This window comes from Xyrauchen texanus, chromosome 31 (genome assembly GCF_025860055.1).
Source record: "Xyrauchen texanus isolate HMW12.3.18 chromosome 31, RBS_HiC_50CHRs, whole genome shotgun sequence".
Lineage (NCBI taxonomy): Eukaryota > Metazoa > Chordata > Actinopteri > Cypriniformes > Catostomidae > Xyrauchen > Xyrauchen texanus.
In genome coordinates, this window is record NC_068306.1 from 3725377 (window position 1) to 3745118 (window position 19742).

Consider the following 19742-nt stretch of genomic DNA (forward strand, 5'->3'; position numbering starts at 1 on the left):
GCACCAACAGAGGAGGTAATGGGTAGACCTTGATTCGGTGCAGGTGAAACTGGCAAACGAGGAGATGGTGGTCTAGATCTGGGCACAGGCACAGGTACATTAGATGGCAATTTGGCTTGCAGTTCCAACCTGCGTAAATTAAATTTACTATCAACCTCTAACTCCCGAGTCCGAAAGTGAAGAAGCTGTGCATCATAATCCTGTTTTTTAACTGTAAGTCCAACTCTTTCAATTTAATAGCTAGCATAGGATCAAATCGGGAATGACTAGGATCTATGCTAGGAAAAGAAAAGGTATCTCCATCAACTACTGCCTCAGCACCCGTCCCAGTTACTCCTTCCACAGATTCATCAGGCAAAATTCTAGCCTCCACCAATTTGCTATACAACTTCTCTTTAACAACTTGTTTTCGCCCTCCCTAGGAACAACAATATTAAAGAAATCTGCAATTTGTAACAAATCAGCTTTACGACATTTATTAAATTCCTCCGTGGTAGGAGACAAGCGTAAATGACGTTAAATCAAATTCCATGCTTACACTCCTCAAATTAGTCCCGCACCCAAGGAAAATTACCAGGCAACAAATGCATGTGAAACTAATATCAATTACCTTCATTGATATGCAACGGACGAGCCCCCAATTTATGTTACGATCCCTGGTCTAGGTCAGGGTGTAACATAAACAACAAAACCAATTCCTTTAGTTAGCTTGAGTTTATTGCTATTTTCTTGCCCTCTGAGTTGTTTTCAGGGCCGTCTTATGTTGACATTCATAAAACAATATATTGAAAATACAGAATCAAAGAATCAAACAAGCAAGGAAAAAAGTAGAAGCAAGATCTTCAGGGGTGAGCAAATGCCAAAACAATAAACCAACCAGAACTAACTTTCCCACGAAAACTACCTTTCCTGTGAATCGAAAAAAAGAACAAAACATACAATGAAATACCCTATCTCCTTAACTAGCACAATAACCAGGAGAAAAATAACGGCCTTTCGGCCTACAAAGAAAACAAGGCACTCACCCCCTACGGCTTCTCAAATTAATCATAAACATACAAATACGATCACGGGGCACTGATGTGCTAGGTACAAATCACACAGTATCAAAGTAGTTACACCATACTCTGCTAACACAAGCTAAGAGCACATAAAATCACACGATTGGGCTACATTTTCACCGGCTAACAAACACACAGTACAACACCGGGGCAATCAAAGAGGCAGAGAGCACCCTCTACAGAAATTCCGGGGAATTTATAGTCCAAGCCTCTTCTCTGATCCAACCACCCATAGCGTTGCATTAGATCCAGGACCAATCCTAAAGGAGAAGGAGACAGCAGCAACAACAGCAAAAACAACATAGCTGCATTACGTCACAACCGTAACACAACTAAGTCGGTGCTTAATTTGGTTGCTCCACCTGTTCTTAAGGCAAGTCTTAACTAGTAAGTCGTAAACTCTCCATAAAGTGATGAGTAGTCGCATACTATGACGTTTACCTGCATTGATCTATTAAGCAGCGTTCATATTTGTGCACAGAAGTATTAAAAATCCATGAACTTCAATTTGATTTTGTTACGGTTGATGTACAAACCTTCACTGCGGACGTCACAAGAGCAGCTCTCTTGAGAAACATATTTTGATAATTAAGATATTATTTTAATTATTTAACATTTTATACTTTTATATTTGACTGTCATTCATATGATTTTGAAGCCTGAAAAGGAAATCATACCCTTATTTTATTATATGACTCAAGCTAGTAAAAATCTGTGTAAATGAATTAGTGAGTTTGTATGGTAATTATTCATCATATTTATGAAACACCTAAAACAGTCAATTAATTGTCAAAATCACAATTATTTGATTGATGCCTATTATGCAAAACATGAGCTTATTGATGTCATAAAATATCAGTCTGCTTTTTTTATTCCATCAGTTACACCTGCTCTGAGTCTTCTGTAAATATTTAGTTTATACGTAGGGTTACATTGTACTGAAGTTTAATATTTAGTAGTGCGTAAATTGTGACTTCGTGCTCATTTATGCCACAACTAGGCTAAGTTTAAACTTTTGTATAGCTGGTGCAACCGGCCCCTGATCTTTATATCAAACTTTTAATTATTCTATTTTGCAGTACAAGCTTGCCCAGAGTTTTCTTAAGCCGTTTGGAGTGTGATGCAGCACATGTTTCCTTGGCAATGAAGTGGAGGCTGATGTTTGTGCAGCTTTCTGCAATGCACTTTGAGTATGAAGATGTGATTGTTGTATAGTTCTAGGTTGAACACATTTGCCTCAAGTTCCTTGAATGCAGAACCACCATGGAGATCCAGAACCTTTGTGGGGACAGAGATGGGCCTTGTGAGTGTGTGCTGTTGAAGAAATCTCTCAGCTGTCTTGCAGACTTTCTGGACGCTGTCTGACGGTCTTATAAATCCACCCCAGGACTTCATGTCGATCAGTGTGTTCATCTTGGGAAGAACTCTCGACACTGAGTGCTGATAAACAGGTAGTGCACAGAATCATTTTCATAGTTGTTTTAACTGTATGCTATGTACCCCACCACAGCCTCTTTGAACATGGACAAGCTGGGAAGAAATACAGTGGTTTTTCTCTGTGTCTTCTGTTTCAGGCTGAACGTCACTGCCTGAAATGCATATCAGAAGATGTTGCCTCCAGTGTCACTGTGCTATCCGGTGGAGAACTGTTGCCACTAGCTCTGATGGCATGTCTTGCTAACATTCTTTTGAAAGCTGAATAATGTGGGATTGTTGTTAAATCCATTAGCAGATTTGTTCCCACATATCTGCAAATTCTTATTGTATTGTTCAGTTTAAGTCCATTTTTGTATGTACTTGGAAGCTTTTGTTATTGAACAAATAAATATGTATGATTTCCTTGAGTGTGCATATGTCAATAAACTTATTTCTAATTATGATTTAAAAGATCAGGGGATTGCTGAAATAATTAAATGCTCACAAGGTGGTATGTACATATTCCAGAAATGAATGCAAATGGATAATTCCATTAAGTAAAAGTAAATAAATTTATGTGTGTGTTTATGTATATATGTATATATACACTTACCTAAAGGATTATTAGGAACACATACTAATACTGTGTTTGACCCCCTTTCGCCTTCAGAACTGCCTTAATTCTACGTGGCATTGATTCAACAAGGTGCTGAAAGCATTCTTTAGAAATGTTGGCCCATATTGATAGGATAGCATCTTGCAGTTGATGGAGATTTGTGGGATGCACATCCAGGGCACGAAGCTCCCGTTCCACCACATCCCAAAGATGCTCTATTGGGTTGAGATCTGGTGACTGTGGGGGCCATTTTAGTACAGTGAACTCATTGTCATGTTCAAGAAACCAATTTGAAATGATTCGAGCTTTGTGACATGGTGCATTATCCTGCTGGAAGTAGCCATCAGAGGATGGGTACATGGTGGCCATAAACGGATGGACATGGTCAGAAACAATGGGGTTATTAAAATGGGTTATTAATACACTTTGGTGTTGTTTTTTTACTGTTGATTATTAAAGATTATGATCGTTATGCCCACTCTACATGGGGATAACGACTAATGTGTGTTTAATATGTACATAGTCATAAATTACAACCTGTGGGCACTTTAGCCGCATCCTTAAGTGAGTGTTGTTTCGCGGTTAAACGCTGCACATGCCGCGATGCCCTCTGTCGGTAGGGAATAGTAAGATGGCCGCCAGAGCACTTCCGGTAGCTTCACCTACTTCTGGCAGTTTAGAATTCTATGAGCAATCCAGTTATATATATAGATCAGTGGTTGCCACCCGTCCCTTAAAATACGGAATCATCCCGTATTTACAAGTAAAATGATGCGTCCCGTATCAAATCAATAAGGGACGCGATTTTTCCCGTATTTTACATAAGGCCCACACAACGTTGAGTAAAAACTTTAAACCTGCTTCAAACCAATGCGTGACAAGTCAAAAGAGAGCGCGCTGCATGTGAATGTCCTGACTGCGCCAGTATCTTACAATAACACACACAATTATGCCAAAATGTCGTTTGTCAAGTATCTTCATAACATAAGAGCAGTCTTATGATGGACATAAAGCGTTGTGAGAGAATGAGGCGCGTGTGAGATCCGCGTCTCAGCAACGGCTGCTCTTAAAGGGCCAGCATCCAATAAAGCTTTCTGTCAGTAAAGTTAATCAAAGAACAAAGGGAACAGAGAAAATTACTCACTGCTCTTGACTAAAGACCTTGCGTAGCTTTAATAAGGATTAGTCTATAATTTATAATTTATGCTGCGCAGACTGTCTGATAACTTTATTCAATTCTGTATATGTCCTACCTGTTAGACTGGAAGGGCACAGGTAAATATGACATTTATTATGGGTTTATGTGAGGATTGTTTGAAGTTCACTTAAATTAAAAGCTGTTTTATTTTTTGAAGCCTAATAAATGTTTTTTAAAAACTGAATACTAAGGAGACCATGGTTTCTGTGTGAACTGATTATTTTGTAGACTTTTGAAAATGAAACAATTGCGTGAGTTTGAGGAAGATAAAATTAATTAACTTTTTAAATACATTTTTTAAAAAGGAAGTCAGAGTTGTGTTAATATATATACTTTTTTGTTTAAAAAAAGTAAAAAAATACGTAATTATGAGAAGTGCCCTTTTTTCACTTGAGCCCCTGCCCCTCAAAATGTCTGTGCACGTCCCTGCTAATGCTTATTGGTTATCCTTATAACAACACCAGATAAACAAGAAAAGTACACTCCGAAAGGGACTCGAACCGCGGTCTCTGGTGTGAGAGGCGGATGCGCTAACAACAATGAGGCTAGAGGCTACAACATGTAATGACAGTCGTAGTGGACCTCTTGAGGTTTATCCTACTGTGGGTGAAAGCCATCCAGATGATGATCTTCAGACTTTAAGGACAAAAACAAATGTGAATTCTTACCCACTGACTTCTTTCGGAAAAATCCCCAAAGCCTCATTTGCTTAATTTTTGCTGTCTTTCCTGCTAATTGCCGTTAACTCGCCACTAAGTAACGTTAGTTGATGTCAACGACTGTGCAAGCTCCTCCTCTACCTGCTGCATATTCAACAGAGAGGAAGAAACGGAGTCGCCCATAGGCTACCGGCAGCAAAGGAACTTATTCTATAGGCTAGATTATACCTATGTCTATTTTTACAGGCTGTATGCAGTATGTGCAAAGCCAAAGCACAATGAAATAAGGCAATTTATGATTTCGGGGGTTTACATAGGCTATTGTACGTTTCATATTTGTCAGTCAACTTTTCAAAATTCATTCGGGGCTACACTCAAAACATTCGGAGCTGAAGCCCCGGCAAAATCGGTTGCCGCCGCCTCTGGTTTAGAATCTGAAATTCATCGTCTAATTTCTCTAATTACTGAAGCACGAGTTAACGCGGGAAAGGATGAACAATGACTTTCCCGCCACTTACCCGCGTGACTTCCTGCGAGATGCCAAGCAAGTATTAAACAATTAATCTCATGTTTCTGATGGTCAAGTATCATATACACAAATGCAAGTTTAGTAATTCAAGTATTTCTTTATTTTTGAACTACAACATCATAATGTGTTTCAAACATCCTAAAGACAAAATAAATGTGCTTCTGCTGCAGATTCACACTTCTGTGAATATTTGTATTGATGTACCTACAGTATTTGTGACTCCATTGTGATTTTTACAATTAATGTTGTGTTGTCTTTATTATATGTACCATAATTAATGAACCTTTAATACCAATAAATAAATACAACATTTGAATGGAAAACTTTATTGGTAGGATTGATTGTTTTGTTAGTACAAATAAAATGTTTATAATTTCTTGATTATCAACACAATCATTCGAGTATTCATGAAAGTTTTACAGCCTAAAATTACACCGTAATTAATTAATTAATTAATGTCGCTGGGATCAAGAATAAAAAATATAACACAAATTACAGTCCACAAAACACAAACACAGATTAAATGTCAACCCATAAAATATACAAATAAAAGAAACAGACATGAAGTGTAACACGGGCATCTCCAATCTCCAAATATAAATGTGTGTTTTTTATTTTCATTCTTACCAGAGATTTAGAAAATTGTGATGACGTATTTAACACGACACATTTGCCTCATGCGTCTTGATTGTTTTTATTAAGATGATGAATTTTATTTGAATACAGTTTTAATCTGAGGTGATAAACACTGTTCTTAGAGTGTGAAAAGTTTATTTTCTCTCTCTCAGTGATGTGGAAAAGCTGGAGACAGTTTCATTGATGGAGAAGTTTGTTCTCATGTTTCCCGACTCAAGTGCACAGAGTCAATGATATTGTGCTCAAACTAAACAACACACTAGCAACCATTCAGATCTCCCTAGCAACCATCCAGATCTCCCTAGCAACCATCCACATCTCCCTAGCAACCATACTGATCTCCCTAGCAACCATACCTCACATTGTCTTTTAAGAAATGTACAAATCTAATGTTCATGTAGTTTTTTATATTTATGGGGTGTAAATTCATTAATTGTAACTGACAGGTGTGATGATCAGTGGAGTTGAGTTTTTACCTTCATCATTAGGACATGGGCTAAAATATGGAAAGAGTGTTTGAGTGAAAGACTGACCAGTGAAAGAGTAGATATGAGAGCTGGACTCCACATCATAAAAGGAGACCAGACCCTCCTCATAATCCACAAACACACCAACCTTCTGTGGCTTCATTCTCAAACACAGAGAGACACGAGGACCAGCACAGGCTTCATATTCATTCTCATTCCTCAACCACACAGTCCAGAATCCATTCACTGGAGTCAGTGTGATCTGTCCCTTCCTGTTAATGGATTCTCTGGCCACTCCAAAATCCCAGTCAGTCTTTCCCTTCACCTGCACCTCAAAATAAAATCTGCCTGAACTGAATCCCTTCTTTCCCAGGACACATTACACAGTAATCAAATCTCTCTGGTTTATCTGGGAGTTTTTGTCTAATGTCTCCACATGTCACTTGTTTTCCATCATCAGACAGGATGAGATTAGGATGAGCTGTATCAGGATCCAGAGTCACATCCACTGAGAGAGATCAGAGAATATCAATCACTTCAGAATACAAACATTTTGATTGATGTAATATTGAATCAGAGTATAATGAAAGTGTAGTGCAGTAAGTCAGCTGTCAGTATATAAATGTAAAGTATTGTAAGTGTATATGAGAGAACAGTGAAGATCACACACTGTACCTGCATACTGCTGCATCCTCCTCAATACTGTCAACACAAATCACAAGAAAACATCAGCAATTGTTTACAGGAATATTACAGGAGAAATGCTTCATCTGCATCTACGGCTTTTACAAATGCTTTTTTATCCTCCTCCTTTACATCATTTATTGAGTCTCGCTCTTTTAAGGCAGGTCCTGATGAGCTGGTTACTGTGTTTAACTCTGAGTGTTCAGATATTTGGGATGTTATTGCTCGTATAAAAACATCATAGAGGTCAACCGTGGTTAGATAATGCTACTCGTGCTGTCAGACAGGAGTGTAGAAAGGCTGATCGGAGGTTTATTGAAATATTAAAAGAGCAAATCATGTTTCTAATATTATTTCTTTACTCTCGAACTCTCCCAGAGTGTTGTTCAACACCATTAACAGATGACTGAACCCGGAGAGAGCTGATGTAAACCCCTCTGTGGATATCTGTGAACTGTTTTTGAAACGTTTTGTTGATAAAAGAAAATAAAGGCTGAGTTTTCCTCCAGTTTACGACACTGATTTTGGTTAAAGTAGTTTTATCTCAGCTGAAGTCTTAGACACGTTTAAATCTGGATTTAGGGCTGTTCACAGTACTGATTCAGCTCTGTTAAGGGCAGCAAATTATTTGTTACTAATTGGTGATTCATGTAATCATGTTTTAATTTTGTTGGATCTCAGTGTGGCATTTGATACTATTGACCATCAAATTCATATTCGTCGTCTAAGGCATGCTGTGGGATAACAAGATACAGTTTTAAGATGGTTTATATCTTATCTTGAAGGAAGATCTGATAATGTTTTCTTTGTATATGCTACCCCTTGGCATGATTTTTAGGAAATATGGTGTATCTTATCACTTCTATGCAAATGACACTCAAATCTATCTCCCCTTGCAGTCTGGAGTGAACAGTTCTTTTAATTTGTTGTTGTTGTGTTTAGAAGACATTAAAGGTTGTCTGGGTCAAAATCTTCTCCAGTTAAATGAGAAGAAACCAGAGATCATCATCTTTGGATCTGATGTATGTGGTGCAGATATTAACAATGACTTAGGGTCATGAGCGATCTGGAGAAAGTTATACATGCTTTTATTTCATCTTATGACCAGACGCGGCGTCAGCCGATTTTGCCAGGGCTTCAGCCTCGAATGTTTTGAGTGTAGCCCCGAATGTATTTTGAAAAGTTGACTGACAAATATGAAACCGGACAAAAGCCTATGTAAACCCCTGAAATCATAAGTTGCCTTATTTCATTGTGCTTTGGCTTTGCACATACTGCATACAGCCTGTAAAAATAGACATAGGCATAATCTAGCCTATAGAATAAGTTGCTTTGCTGTCGGTAGCCTATGGGCGACTCCGTTTCTTCCTCTCTGTTGAATATGCAGCAGGTAGGGGAGGAGCTTGCACAGTCGTTGACATCAACTAACGTTACTTAGTGGCGAGTTAACGGCAATTAACAGGAAAGACAGCAAAAATGAAGCAAATGAGGCTTTGAGGATTTTTCCGAAAGAAGTCAGTGGGTAAGAATTCACATTTGTTTTTGTTCTTAAAGTCTGAAGATCATCATCTGGCTGGCTTTCACCCGCAGTTATTACCAGTTATTACATGCACTTGGACCAGCATGCTTATCATCGCATTTGAAGATAAACAACAGCTACACATTTCGAGATAAGTGTGCCCATTTCTAGAAAAGTGAAATACATGAGCTACATAACCTTGTTATTGTTCATGCTGTAGGTGTAACAAGTGGATTGTTAGTGTTCCTGTCAGGTTCCCAAGGGGACAGATTTGAGTGACATACAGACAGAGAGCTGGGCTCTGGCACTTGTAATGTTAGACACATATAATAAATAAAGTAAGCAATGATACGGCTTTAATCGTCCATTCTGTATAGTTTGATAAAACAGAACAGTATGAAACATGGTGGCAACGGTCGTGAATACAGCCGAAGTTAGTACCGAGCCGTGAAGACTGAAAAGTGCCGCTAGCTTGCTCTAGTTAGCCTAGCCCGCGAGCTCGAGCAAGGGGCTGCCCAGTGTTTACGGAGCCGAAGCGGGAGCAGAAAGGAGCGCCAGACGTCGCGATGGATGGTCTCAAGCCACCTCCAATACTTTGTTTGGATTCAGCCAACTTAGCGAAAACTTAGAAAAGTTGGAAGGAGGAGTTTACGCTATATACGGACCTCCCGATGCCCGATGCAGAGGAGACAACTAAAGTTAAGTTGTTTAATTACCTCCTCGGAGAGAGAGGGAGGGAACTTTTAGAAATGCTGACAAGCGGTGATACATCTGCGAGGAGGACAGTGAGTACAATGATAACGCAGTTTGATAAACATTGCAATCCGCAACTAAATGAGACTGTTGAGCGATATAAGTTTTTTGTTAGAGACCAAGGACAAGACGAAAATATTGACAGATATGTCACAGATTTGAGAGTATTGGCCAGCACATGCAATTTTGGTGACATTAAGGACTCACTAATAAGAGACCGCATTGTGTGTGGTACACAGAGCCCTGCGATGAGGGAAAGACTGTTAAGGGAAGAAAACTTAACGCTGCATAAGTGCATGCAAATATGCAGAGCCACTGAACTGTCAAAAGAGAACAGCAAAACCATACAAGGGAAAACGGTGGAAGAAATACATGCAATGAAGAAGAATCCAACGAGAGACAAAAAGGAGGAGATTAACTGTAACTTTTGTGGCAACACACATGAGAAAAATAAACACAAATGTCCCGCCTATGGAAAGAAGTGTAAGAAATGTGGGAAAGAGAACCACTTTGCTGAAAAATGCAAGACCAAGTTTGAGAAAAACAAGAAAGGCAGACCGGTACACACAATTTCAGAGTCAAGTGAATCGTGTGAGGACATCATGACAATAACAGACATCAGAGAAAACCAAGAGACAATAAATCAAGTGAAATAAGCACACAGCAAAAGTCAACATCTCTTTGCAGGGATGTTGTTGGACAAAAAGCTAGTTAACTTTCAAATAGACTGTGGTGCTACTTGTAATGTTATCCCAATGCAACTGTTGAACCCAAATATACAGTTGGATCACACAGAGAAAGTACTTGTCATGTACAAAAAAAGCAGGTTACGCCCACTTGGAAAATGTAAAGTCAAACTCCGAAATCTGAGAAATGATAAACTGTACAGACTTGAGTTTCAAGTGGTGGACCAGGAAGACAGGATCCCGCTACTGGGAAGAAAGGCTAGTGAAGCCATGAAATTGATAAAAGTGCAGTATGAGAACATACTGGCGATTGACAGTATAGTGAAAACACAATGTACAGACAAAACGCCTGACAACAGTGTGCAGCTGACAAATATGGAGAAAATAAAGACAGAGTTCGGGGATGTTTTCACAGGCGTTGGCTGCCTAGAAGGCGAGTACAACATTGAAAAAGACAAAAGTGTACCACCAGTAAAACTGCCAAAACGCAGAGTGCCTGTTGCAATGATGACCCCACTCAAAGAGGAAATAAAGAATCTTGAAAGTCAAGAAATCATAGCACCTGTGGAGTGCAGCACTGACTGGATAAGCAGTATGGTGTCAGTGACAAAACCAAATGGAAAGCCAAGGATCAGCATAGACCCCAAACCACTGAATAGAGCACTAAAAAGGAGCCATTTTCCTCTTCTGACCATTGATGATGTCCTGCCAGGACTCTCAAAATCCAAGCTATTCACTGTTTGTGATGTAAAGCATGGATTTTGGCACGTCAAGCTGGATGAAGTGTCCAGTTACCTAACCACGTTTGCAACCCCATTCTGACGGTATCGTTGGCTCAGGATGCCAATGGGTATAAGCCCAGCTCCAGAAGTCTTCCAAAGGAAACTCATGCAAGCACTGGAGGGCTTACCGGGTTTGTATATCATTGCGGATGACATACTGATTACGGGGGAGGGTGACACACAAGAGGAAGCAGACGAGGATCATGAGAAAAACTTGAGATGTTTTCTAATGAGGTGCAGACAAAGATACATTAAACTCAATGCAGACAAGTTTAAACTGAGGAGAGAGTCTGTACCCTACATTGGACACTTGCTGACAGCAGAAGGCCTCCGCATTGACCCGGAGAAAGTGCGGGCAGTGCGGGAGTTGCCGAGGCCTACAGATGTAAAGGGGGTACACAGAGACTTGTAGGTATGCTGAACTACCTTTCAAAGTTTTGTGATCATTTTTCTGATGACTGTGAAGTTTTGAGACAACTTACACACAAGGACAACATGTGGGAATGGACTGAGGTGCACAAGACAGCTTTTAAAAGATTGAAAGACAAAATAACAAACGCACCACTGCTCAAGTACTTTGACCAAAATGAGGAGTTAACCCTGCAATGTGATGCCTCAGAGACAGGACTAGGAGCAGCCCTGACACAGAAAGTTAAACCTGTGGCATTTGCGAGCAGAGCGCTGACACCCACAGAAAGGGGTTATGCACAGATAGAAAAAGAATGTTTGGCCATAGTGTTTGGAATGGAAAAGTTCCATCAATATACTTATGGTAGAAAAGTGACTGTACAAAGTGACCATAAGCCACTGGAGAATATTGTGAGAAAACCGCTACTTAGTGCACCAAAGAGATTGCAGAGAATGTTACTCAGACTGCAGAAATACGACATTAATGTGATCTATGTGCCTGGGCGAGACATGCTACTAGCTGACACACTAAGCAGAGCTTATTTACCTGACAGCAATCAGGGAGACACAGAGGCAGATCTAGAGACTGTTAACATGATTACCTACTTACCTATCTCTGCAGAAAGACTATCAGCCATTCGCGATGCAACAAGGGAGGACGCAAAGTTGCAGGACGTGATTAAGTTGATTCTTACAGGATGGCCTCAGAACAAAAAAGACATTGAGCAAAACATTCAACACTATTTTGCTTTTCAGGACGAGCTGAGCTTTCAGAATGACATAGTGTTCAGGGGAGAAAGAGCAGTTATACCTGACACACTAAGAGCTGACCTGACAAGCCGCATACACTCAACACATCTGGGAGTGGAAGGTTGTCTCAGACGAGCACGCGAGTGTGTGTACTGGCAAGGGATGAATGAGCAAATAAAGACGTTTATTTCCAAATGTGCCATCTGCAGGTCAGTTGACCCCAAGCAACAAAAAGAGACATTGCATCCCCATGACATTGCCTACAGACCTTGGGCTAAGGTAGGAACTGATTTGTTTTCTTGGCACAATAAAGACTACCTAGTAACCGTGGACTATTATTCAAATTTTTGGGAGGTTGATTATTTACCGGACACCAAAAGTACCACAGTGATTCACAAACTGAAAGCACACTTTGCTCAGCAGGGGATTCCAGATGTGCTCATCTCTGATAACGGACCACAGTACTCATCACACGACTTTAAAATGTTCAGCCAAAAGTGGGAATTTGTGCACAGAACATTGTCACCTGGGTACCCACAAAGCAATGGAAAGGCTGAGTCAGCTGTCAAAACAGCAAAACATCTTATGCAGAAAGCCTCAGCTGCTGGACAGGATCCATACTTAGCCCTACTGGACCATCGCAACACACCGAGCCAAGGTCTCACCACCAGTCCAGCACAGAGACTTCTCAGCAGGAGGACCCAGACCCTTCTTCCTACTAAAGAGACACTGTTGGAGCCTAAAGTGTCAAACAACAAACAGGGACTGATTAACAACAGACAAAGCCAGGAGAAATACTACAACAGCACAGCAAAAGACTTGGACTGTTTCACATCAGGAGATAGTGTTCGAGTCCACCCATTTGAGCCTTGTAAAACCTGGAAAACAGCTAGAGTGATTAGACCAGTGAGTCCCAGATCTTATGAGGTTGAGTTGGAGTCGGGTAGTGTTCTGAGGAGAAACCGTCGCCACCTCAGGCACAACTACTGCCCAACCTCAACATTTGCACAAACAGGGGTTTTGACAAACACACAAACTGTAGCTGCTGAACGTGGTCAGGGTAGTGATCAAAGCACTGTTACTACGAGGTCTGGTCGACAGGTTAAAATGCCTACCTATTTGAGGGATTATACTAAGTGACATTAATATATGACATATTTGGTCATTGTTTAGGTATGGTTGTGGTTTGCGTTTGCACTGTAAAAGAGAGGGGAAAAGGGTAAAGGAGTTATTGATGACAGTTAATTTGTAAGGAATATATTGCCAAGAATTAGTTTACAAAATATGCACTGGAAGTTATATCCTAAGAGGACATGTTATAAGTTTGTTTTTGAGTTTAGGCAAGATCATTACATGCATTTTGCTGAAGCATTAATGTTTACATTTAAAGGCACTGAGAAGAAAAATGTTAATTTTGTTTACAAAGAAAATGTATAACTTGTGAAAAAGAAGAAAAAAAAAAAGAGAAAGGATGTAACAAGTGGATTGTTAGTGTTCCTGTCAGGTTCCCAGGGGGACAGATTTGAGTGACGTACAGACAGAGAGCTGGGCTCTGGCACTTGTAATGTTAGACACATATAATAAATAAAGTAAGCAATGCTTTAATCGTCTTAATGCTTTAAGCTTTAATCGTCCATTCTGTATAGTTTGATAAAACAGAACAGTATGAAACAGTAGGTAGCCAAGAACACTAATTGTATTCCACTGCACTGAATACTTAACTTGTTTATCAGGTGTTGTTTTCACTAAGGATAACCAATAAGCATTAACATAAAATGTATGTGTGACTTGTTTTGTGATATTAGTTTGTAGTAAATATACACTTTGATTTGATTAAATGGTTTTGTAGAGTGTAGCAAAGATGAGCAACAGACTGAGGAGCAGCAGATGTGCCAGAATCAGGCATGGAAACTGGTAACAATTAATCAGTCACTTTACTTTAGAGAAAGTTAAAAGTGAAACATTGTTTATCCCAATGATCCTAATGAAAGGATTTTGACAGATGAATTATTCTCATAGAGATGATGAGAATTATATACAGTTCGATGCCATGGTGTGTCAATGAACTTAGACTAAAGTCATTCATGTATTGCTTTAACTGAGGATCTTATACATCATTTTGACTATTTATGTCAAAAAATAGAAATTATTTATATTCAATATTTTTTTTACCTCACTTTACTCACTATAATATAACTCTTTTGTGATGACTTTATGCTAATGTACATGAAGTCAAGAATCATGATAGATCTTAGGGCAATCCCACTGATCTGCTCTTCTTCAATGGTATTGGTCTACAATTTGACATATGTAGCACTTGATGAATTAGTTGTTTGAAGCTGATTTGCAATAAGTTATGTGCTGTATCTGTTCTTTTGCATCACAGATGATTCAGGGAGGAGAGAGGATGAGTTAGTCGAGGATAGTACTAGAGAGAGAGAGAAACAGCAGCAAGTGATGCGAGAGTGAAATATAACAAGCAATGAGAAGGACACCAGATAGACAAAAAGAGGTGAATAGTGTATGTTGTATGTTTAATGTGCGTGTGTTGAGAGAGAGAGTGTATGTATGTGTGTCTACATAATGTTAAAATAATGTTAACATTAAACACCTTTTGTCTCTCTGGTAGCTTTCTTGTGGAAGGAGAGAGAAAAAGACAGCAACACTTGATGAGAATGGAGTGCGACAGGAGCAGGTGAAAAGGGATTGACTGAACTCTCTAGGACAGTTGTTTTGTTGACTTAAAATGTAATATACCAATACACAACAGTTCATATTATGTTCTACTAAAGTCTCACACAATTAAAATGTACTTTGACTGAAAGTAAAGTGTTACTGTAAAAAAAAAAACTCTTTGAGTGATCCCTATATTTGCATAGAATGGTCTGGGCTAAGCCCCTGATGTCCTTCAATGCTGGAAACGCTCTGCTTATGACTCGACTACTGCAATGTCCTTTACTTGGGGACTAGTCATTCATCTGTGTCACAGTTGCAGCTAGTCCAAAATGCAGCTGATCGGTGCTCACAAATACTAAGAGGAGGGAGCACATTTCACCGGTATTGGCTTCACTACATTGGTTACCGGTACAGTATAGAACTCAATACAATGTCCTGTTATTTGTTTTTAAAGTGGTTCATGGTATGACCCCTGGACACCTCACTGATCTTATACATTTACTTGATGGGTACATTTACTTGATGGCTGCAGCTACATTAGATGGATGGATGGATGGATGGATGGATGAACGGACGGTACATTGAATGGATGATGGACAGATTGATGGGTGCAGCTGCATTGTATTGATGGACGGATGGCTGGATGCAGCTACAATGGAGAGACTGATAGATGGATGGATGGATGGATGGATGGATGGATGGATACAGGTACTGTACATTTGACAGATGATTATGGATGAATGATTGATAGATTAATGACTGCATTGTGCTGGATATACATTATGGATGTATTACGGATGGACAGACGGATGTATGATGGATAGGTGATGGACGCAGCTACATTTGATAGATTGATGGATGGAGCTACATTGGATGAATACCTGTTGTTTCTCTAGTTGTTCTTCTTGCAGGTTGTCTGGATGTACTTGCTGGAACAGGCATTTGTGTTGAGCCTGTGGATGATAAAAACTGTTATAGAAAGAAAGAAAATGAATAAAATAAAATAAACATTCCATCAATGTGGTAGAGGGCCAGCAAATGATAAAATAAATGATTGTTGTTCATTTATAAATCTTTGGTGCTGTTGCTGCAGGTTCAAAATGTATAACAAAGTATTTATATTTGAGCAGTTCCTTGAAAATATCAAACATGTCATGAAAAAATTTGGATTTCTATCTTATTTCAATTCATCATGCAGCCTTGATGGGTATTAAAACATAATATAATGTGTCTCAGAGGTCAAGTCTGCAGATTTTGAGTAAGTGTGCATCTTATATTTTTATTTCCAATCTTTTTTTATTGGTAATTAACAAAACAAAACATAACTGTACATTTTATAAATCACACAGAAAGTAGACCAGAAAAAGTACAAACAAACAAACAAAAAAAAAAAAAAAACTGATTTTCTCAAGTTAAATTCCTGTTCCCAACCCTCCATACAAACTTCCAATCAGAATAGAACCAATAACATGCACCCTACATTACAGGTAGGGGTTAATCTAAATAAAATAATTAAAGGAAGAAGAAGAAGAAAAAAAAAAGAAAAAATAAGTTAAAAATAATATTCATAACAAATTTATCTCTCCAGTATGAATCTTTCCTCTTATCTATTAGTTGTTGCTAGAATTGAATTATAATGCCTCCCCATTAGAATAAGGAGAACAGGGTAAACCTTTAATATAGTCTAAGAAAGGTTTCCGAGTCTTATGAAAAGATTTGAGGGATCCAGAAAGTAAACATCTCAACTTCGAGTCTTATACAGCAAAAAATGTCTTGGATCCACCTATCGTATGTTGGGGGGGGGCAACATGTTTCCATTTAAGAAGAATGGCTCGTCTGGCTAAAACTGTAGTAAAAGCAATAACCCGGCAAGATGAAGCAGTCAATGGGTTGGGATCCAGGTCTATGTTAAGAGCATTTTTAAGCATCTCAAAAACACTGGACCAAAAGTCTGCTAGCTGGGGGCAGCTCCAAAACATATGAAGGTGGTCAGCAGGAGGCTGCTTACAGCAGTTACAGGCATCACTCTTATCTGGAAAATATTTGGCTAATTGGGCATTAGTAAGATGAGCTCTGTGGAGCACCTTACATTGCAATAGACCATGTCTGGAACATATTGATGAGGAGTGAACAAGTTTCAAAATGCCACTCCATTGTTCATCAGTAATAACAACTCCTAAGTCCTGCTCCCAAGAAACTTTAAGGGAAACAGTAGGGTCAATGTTAAGAGTACTTATTAGGTTATAAATAACTGAAATAAAATGTTTCTGGCCTGCATTTAAGCTGAGAAATTGATCAAAGAGGCATTCAGGAGGGCGATTGGGGAAGTAGGGAAACAACTTTGAACAAAGTGTCTAACCTGAAAAAAACGAAACAAATGACTACTGGGCAGATTGTATTTAGTAGACAAAAGTGATAAAGATGTAAAAGACTCCATCTACATACAGGTCCTTAAGTGTAATAATGCCATTGACTGCCCAGGTGTGGAATGCAGGGTCAGAGCAAGATGGGGCGAAAAGGTTACTATTTAAAATGGGTGTATAGATAGAAGCTCTATGCAAACCGAAATGTTTCCTGAATTGGACCCAGATTTTGATAGAGCTAGTGACAACTGGATTAGTTGAGATTTTGGTAATGGCTAAAGGAAGCTGAGAGCAAATAACAGAATACAAAGTTCCTTTTGATGATGCAACCTCTATGTTGGCCCAAGAAGGGCAGGTTTCAGCATGGATAGGGCTATTCCAGTAGAGAATCTGGTTGATATTACAAGCCCAGTAATAATGTTCGAAGTTAGGAAGTGCCAGGCCTCCTTTAGACTTAAGAAGTTGAAGAACTGATTTTTTGAGACGCGGAGGTTTGTTTTCCTATAAAAAGGAACGCAAAGTGTCATCAAATTTAGTAAAAAATGACTTATTAATGCAAATTGGAATATGTTGAAAAAGATAAAGGAATTTGGGCAAAATAACCATTTTAACAAGATTAATGCGACCGACAAGAGATAAAGAAAGCAAGGTCCATCTAGACAGGTCTAAATTGGTTTTATCTACAAGTGGTTGAAAATTCTTAACAAATAAATTATTATAATAATTAGTGAAAAAAATCCCAAGATATTGGAATCCACCTAGTGCAATCTTGAAGGGAAAAATAGAGTATGAGAACTTCCTGGCCTGAGCATTAACAAAAAAAGTTTGCTTTTTTGCAAATTTATCTTGTAACCAGATAAGTGGCCAAATGTATCAAGAATTTCCAAAATAATAGGCAAGGAAGAGGCAGGATTAGAAATGTACAATAAGAGATTGTCAGCATAAAGAGAAAGTTTATGAACTAGACCGTAACGCGAAATTCCCTCAAAACCGTTGTGGCTACAAAGCCAGATAGCAAGAGGCTCTATAGCAAGATTAAAGAGTAAAGGGTAAAGAGGGCAACCCTGACGTGTCCCACGGTGAAGAGAAAAGAGAGGTGACCGCAAGCCATTAGTGAGCACAGAGGCGACAGGGGATGAATAAAGAAGCCGAATCCAAGAGATAAAATTGGAATCGAATCCAAATTTCTCCAAAACAAAAAAGATAAACCTATTCTACCCTATCAAAGGCTTTTTCAGCATCTAAAGAAAGGACAATTTCCGGTGAATCAGATGAGGGGGAGAAAGGAATATTAAGAAGCTTCCTGGTATTAAAAAAAGAATGTCTCCCTGGAGTGAAACCTGTCTGATCATGGGAGATTAAAGTCGGCAGCACCACCTGAAGCCGAGAACATAAAACTTTGGCCAAATTTTTAAAATCAACATTTAGGAGTGATATTGGCCTATAACTACCACAAGAAGTGGGGTCCTTATCTTTTTTAAGGAGTAGAGAAATAGAAGCCTTGGATAGGGTTGAGGGGAGGTGGCCTGTTGTAAAAGAATCATTGTATAGCCTTGTCAAGTTAGGAGTTAACAGGGAGGCAAAAGATTTGTAAAACTCAGCTGTAAAGCCATCAGGGCCAGGGGACTTTGCAGATTGCATAGATTTAATGGTCTCTTATATTTCTAGCTCAGAGATTGGATCACCCAAACTTCCAGCAAGACTTCCATCAATTTTAGGGAAGGTTAATAAATTGAGAAGATCAAAGCTTGCTTAAGCATTTGGTGAATTCTCTGAGGTATACAAAGTAGCATAGTATTCTGAAAAGATAGAATTGATCCCAACTTGATCTGATATGAGTTCACCTGCTGGGGACCTAACTCTTGAAATCCATCTTGAAGCCCTGACCCTACGAACTTTGTGAGCCAAGAGCTTCCCCGCTTTGTCACCATGTTCAAAGAACTGTTGTCTACTTTGTCTATGTTGTCTCACTATTGTATTTGTCATCAAAAGATCATATTCTGCATGTAACTGTAGCCGTTTAGTATAACAGGAGGGGGATGGAAAGGCAGCAAGGATCACGTCCAATTTATGCAGATCTTCAACAATAGTTAATAGTCTAGACATTTCTGCCTTCCTCAAGTGGGAAACGTAGGAAATAACCTGGCCACGGATGAAAGCCTTAAAGGCCTCCCAAAGAGTAAGACTACTGACATCTGGGGTCTGATTGAGTTCAAAATAAATATGAATCTGTGAGGCAATAAAATCCTTAAATGTATCATCTGATAATCTAGAAGAGTCAAATCTCCAAAAGGAGGGTGAAAATATATCGGGGAATAAAGCAATATCAATTGAAACGGGGACGTGATCAGAAATCACTACTGTGTGATATGTACATGCATTAATACAGTTTAACAGTTTGCTATCCAACAAGAAAAGGTTGTGTGGTGAAAATTATTATGTGGTGATCATCCACATTTGGGAGACTTGAGAAAAACTTAACAAAGAACTCATCATTATCCCAATTAGGGGTATATACACTCACCTAAATGATTATTAG

General features: G+C 39.0%; 1 protein-coding gene and 1 pseudogene across 1 annotated transcript in view; one reads left to right on the top strand and one right to left on the bottom strand.

The window, feature by feature from the left end:
* LOC127625049 (zinc finger protein 208-like) overlaps window positions 1-19742 on the top strand; it is a 632925-nt pseudogene that overhangs the window by 199799 nt on the left and 413384 nt on the right.
* The window catches only part of LOC127625046 (nuclear factor 7, brain-like), a 256580-nt gene that overhangs the window by 34863 nt on the left and 201975 nt on the right, over window positions 1-19742 (bottom strand). Inside the window, exon 7 of the mRNA XM_052100102.1 lies at window positions 15722-15793. Within this exon, the coding sequence (XP_051956062.1) occupies window positions 15722-15793 (72 nt within the window). The remainder of the gene's footprint in view (window positions 1-15721; window positions 15794-19742) is intronic.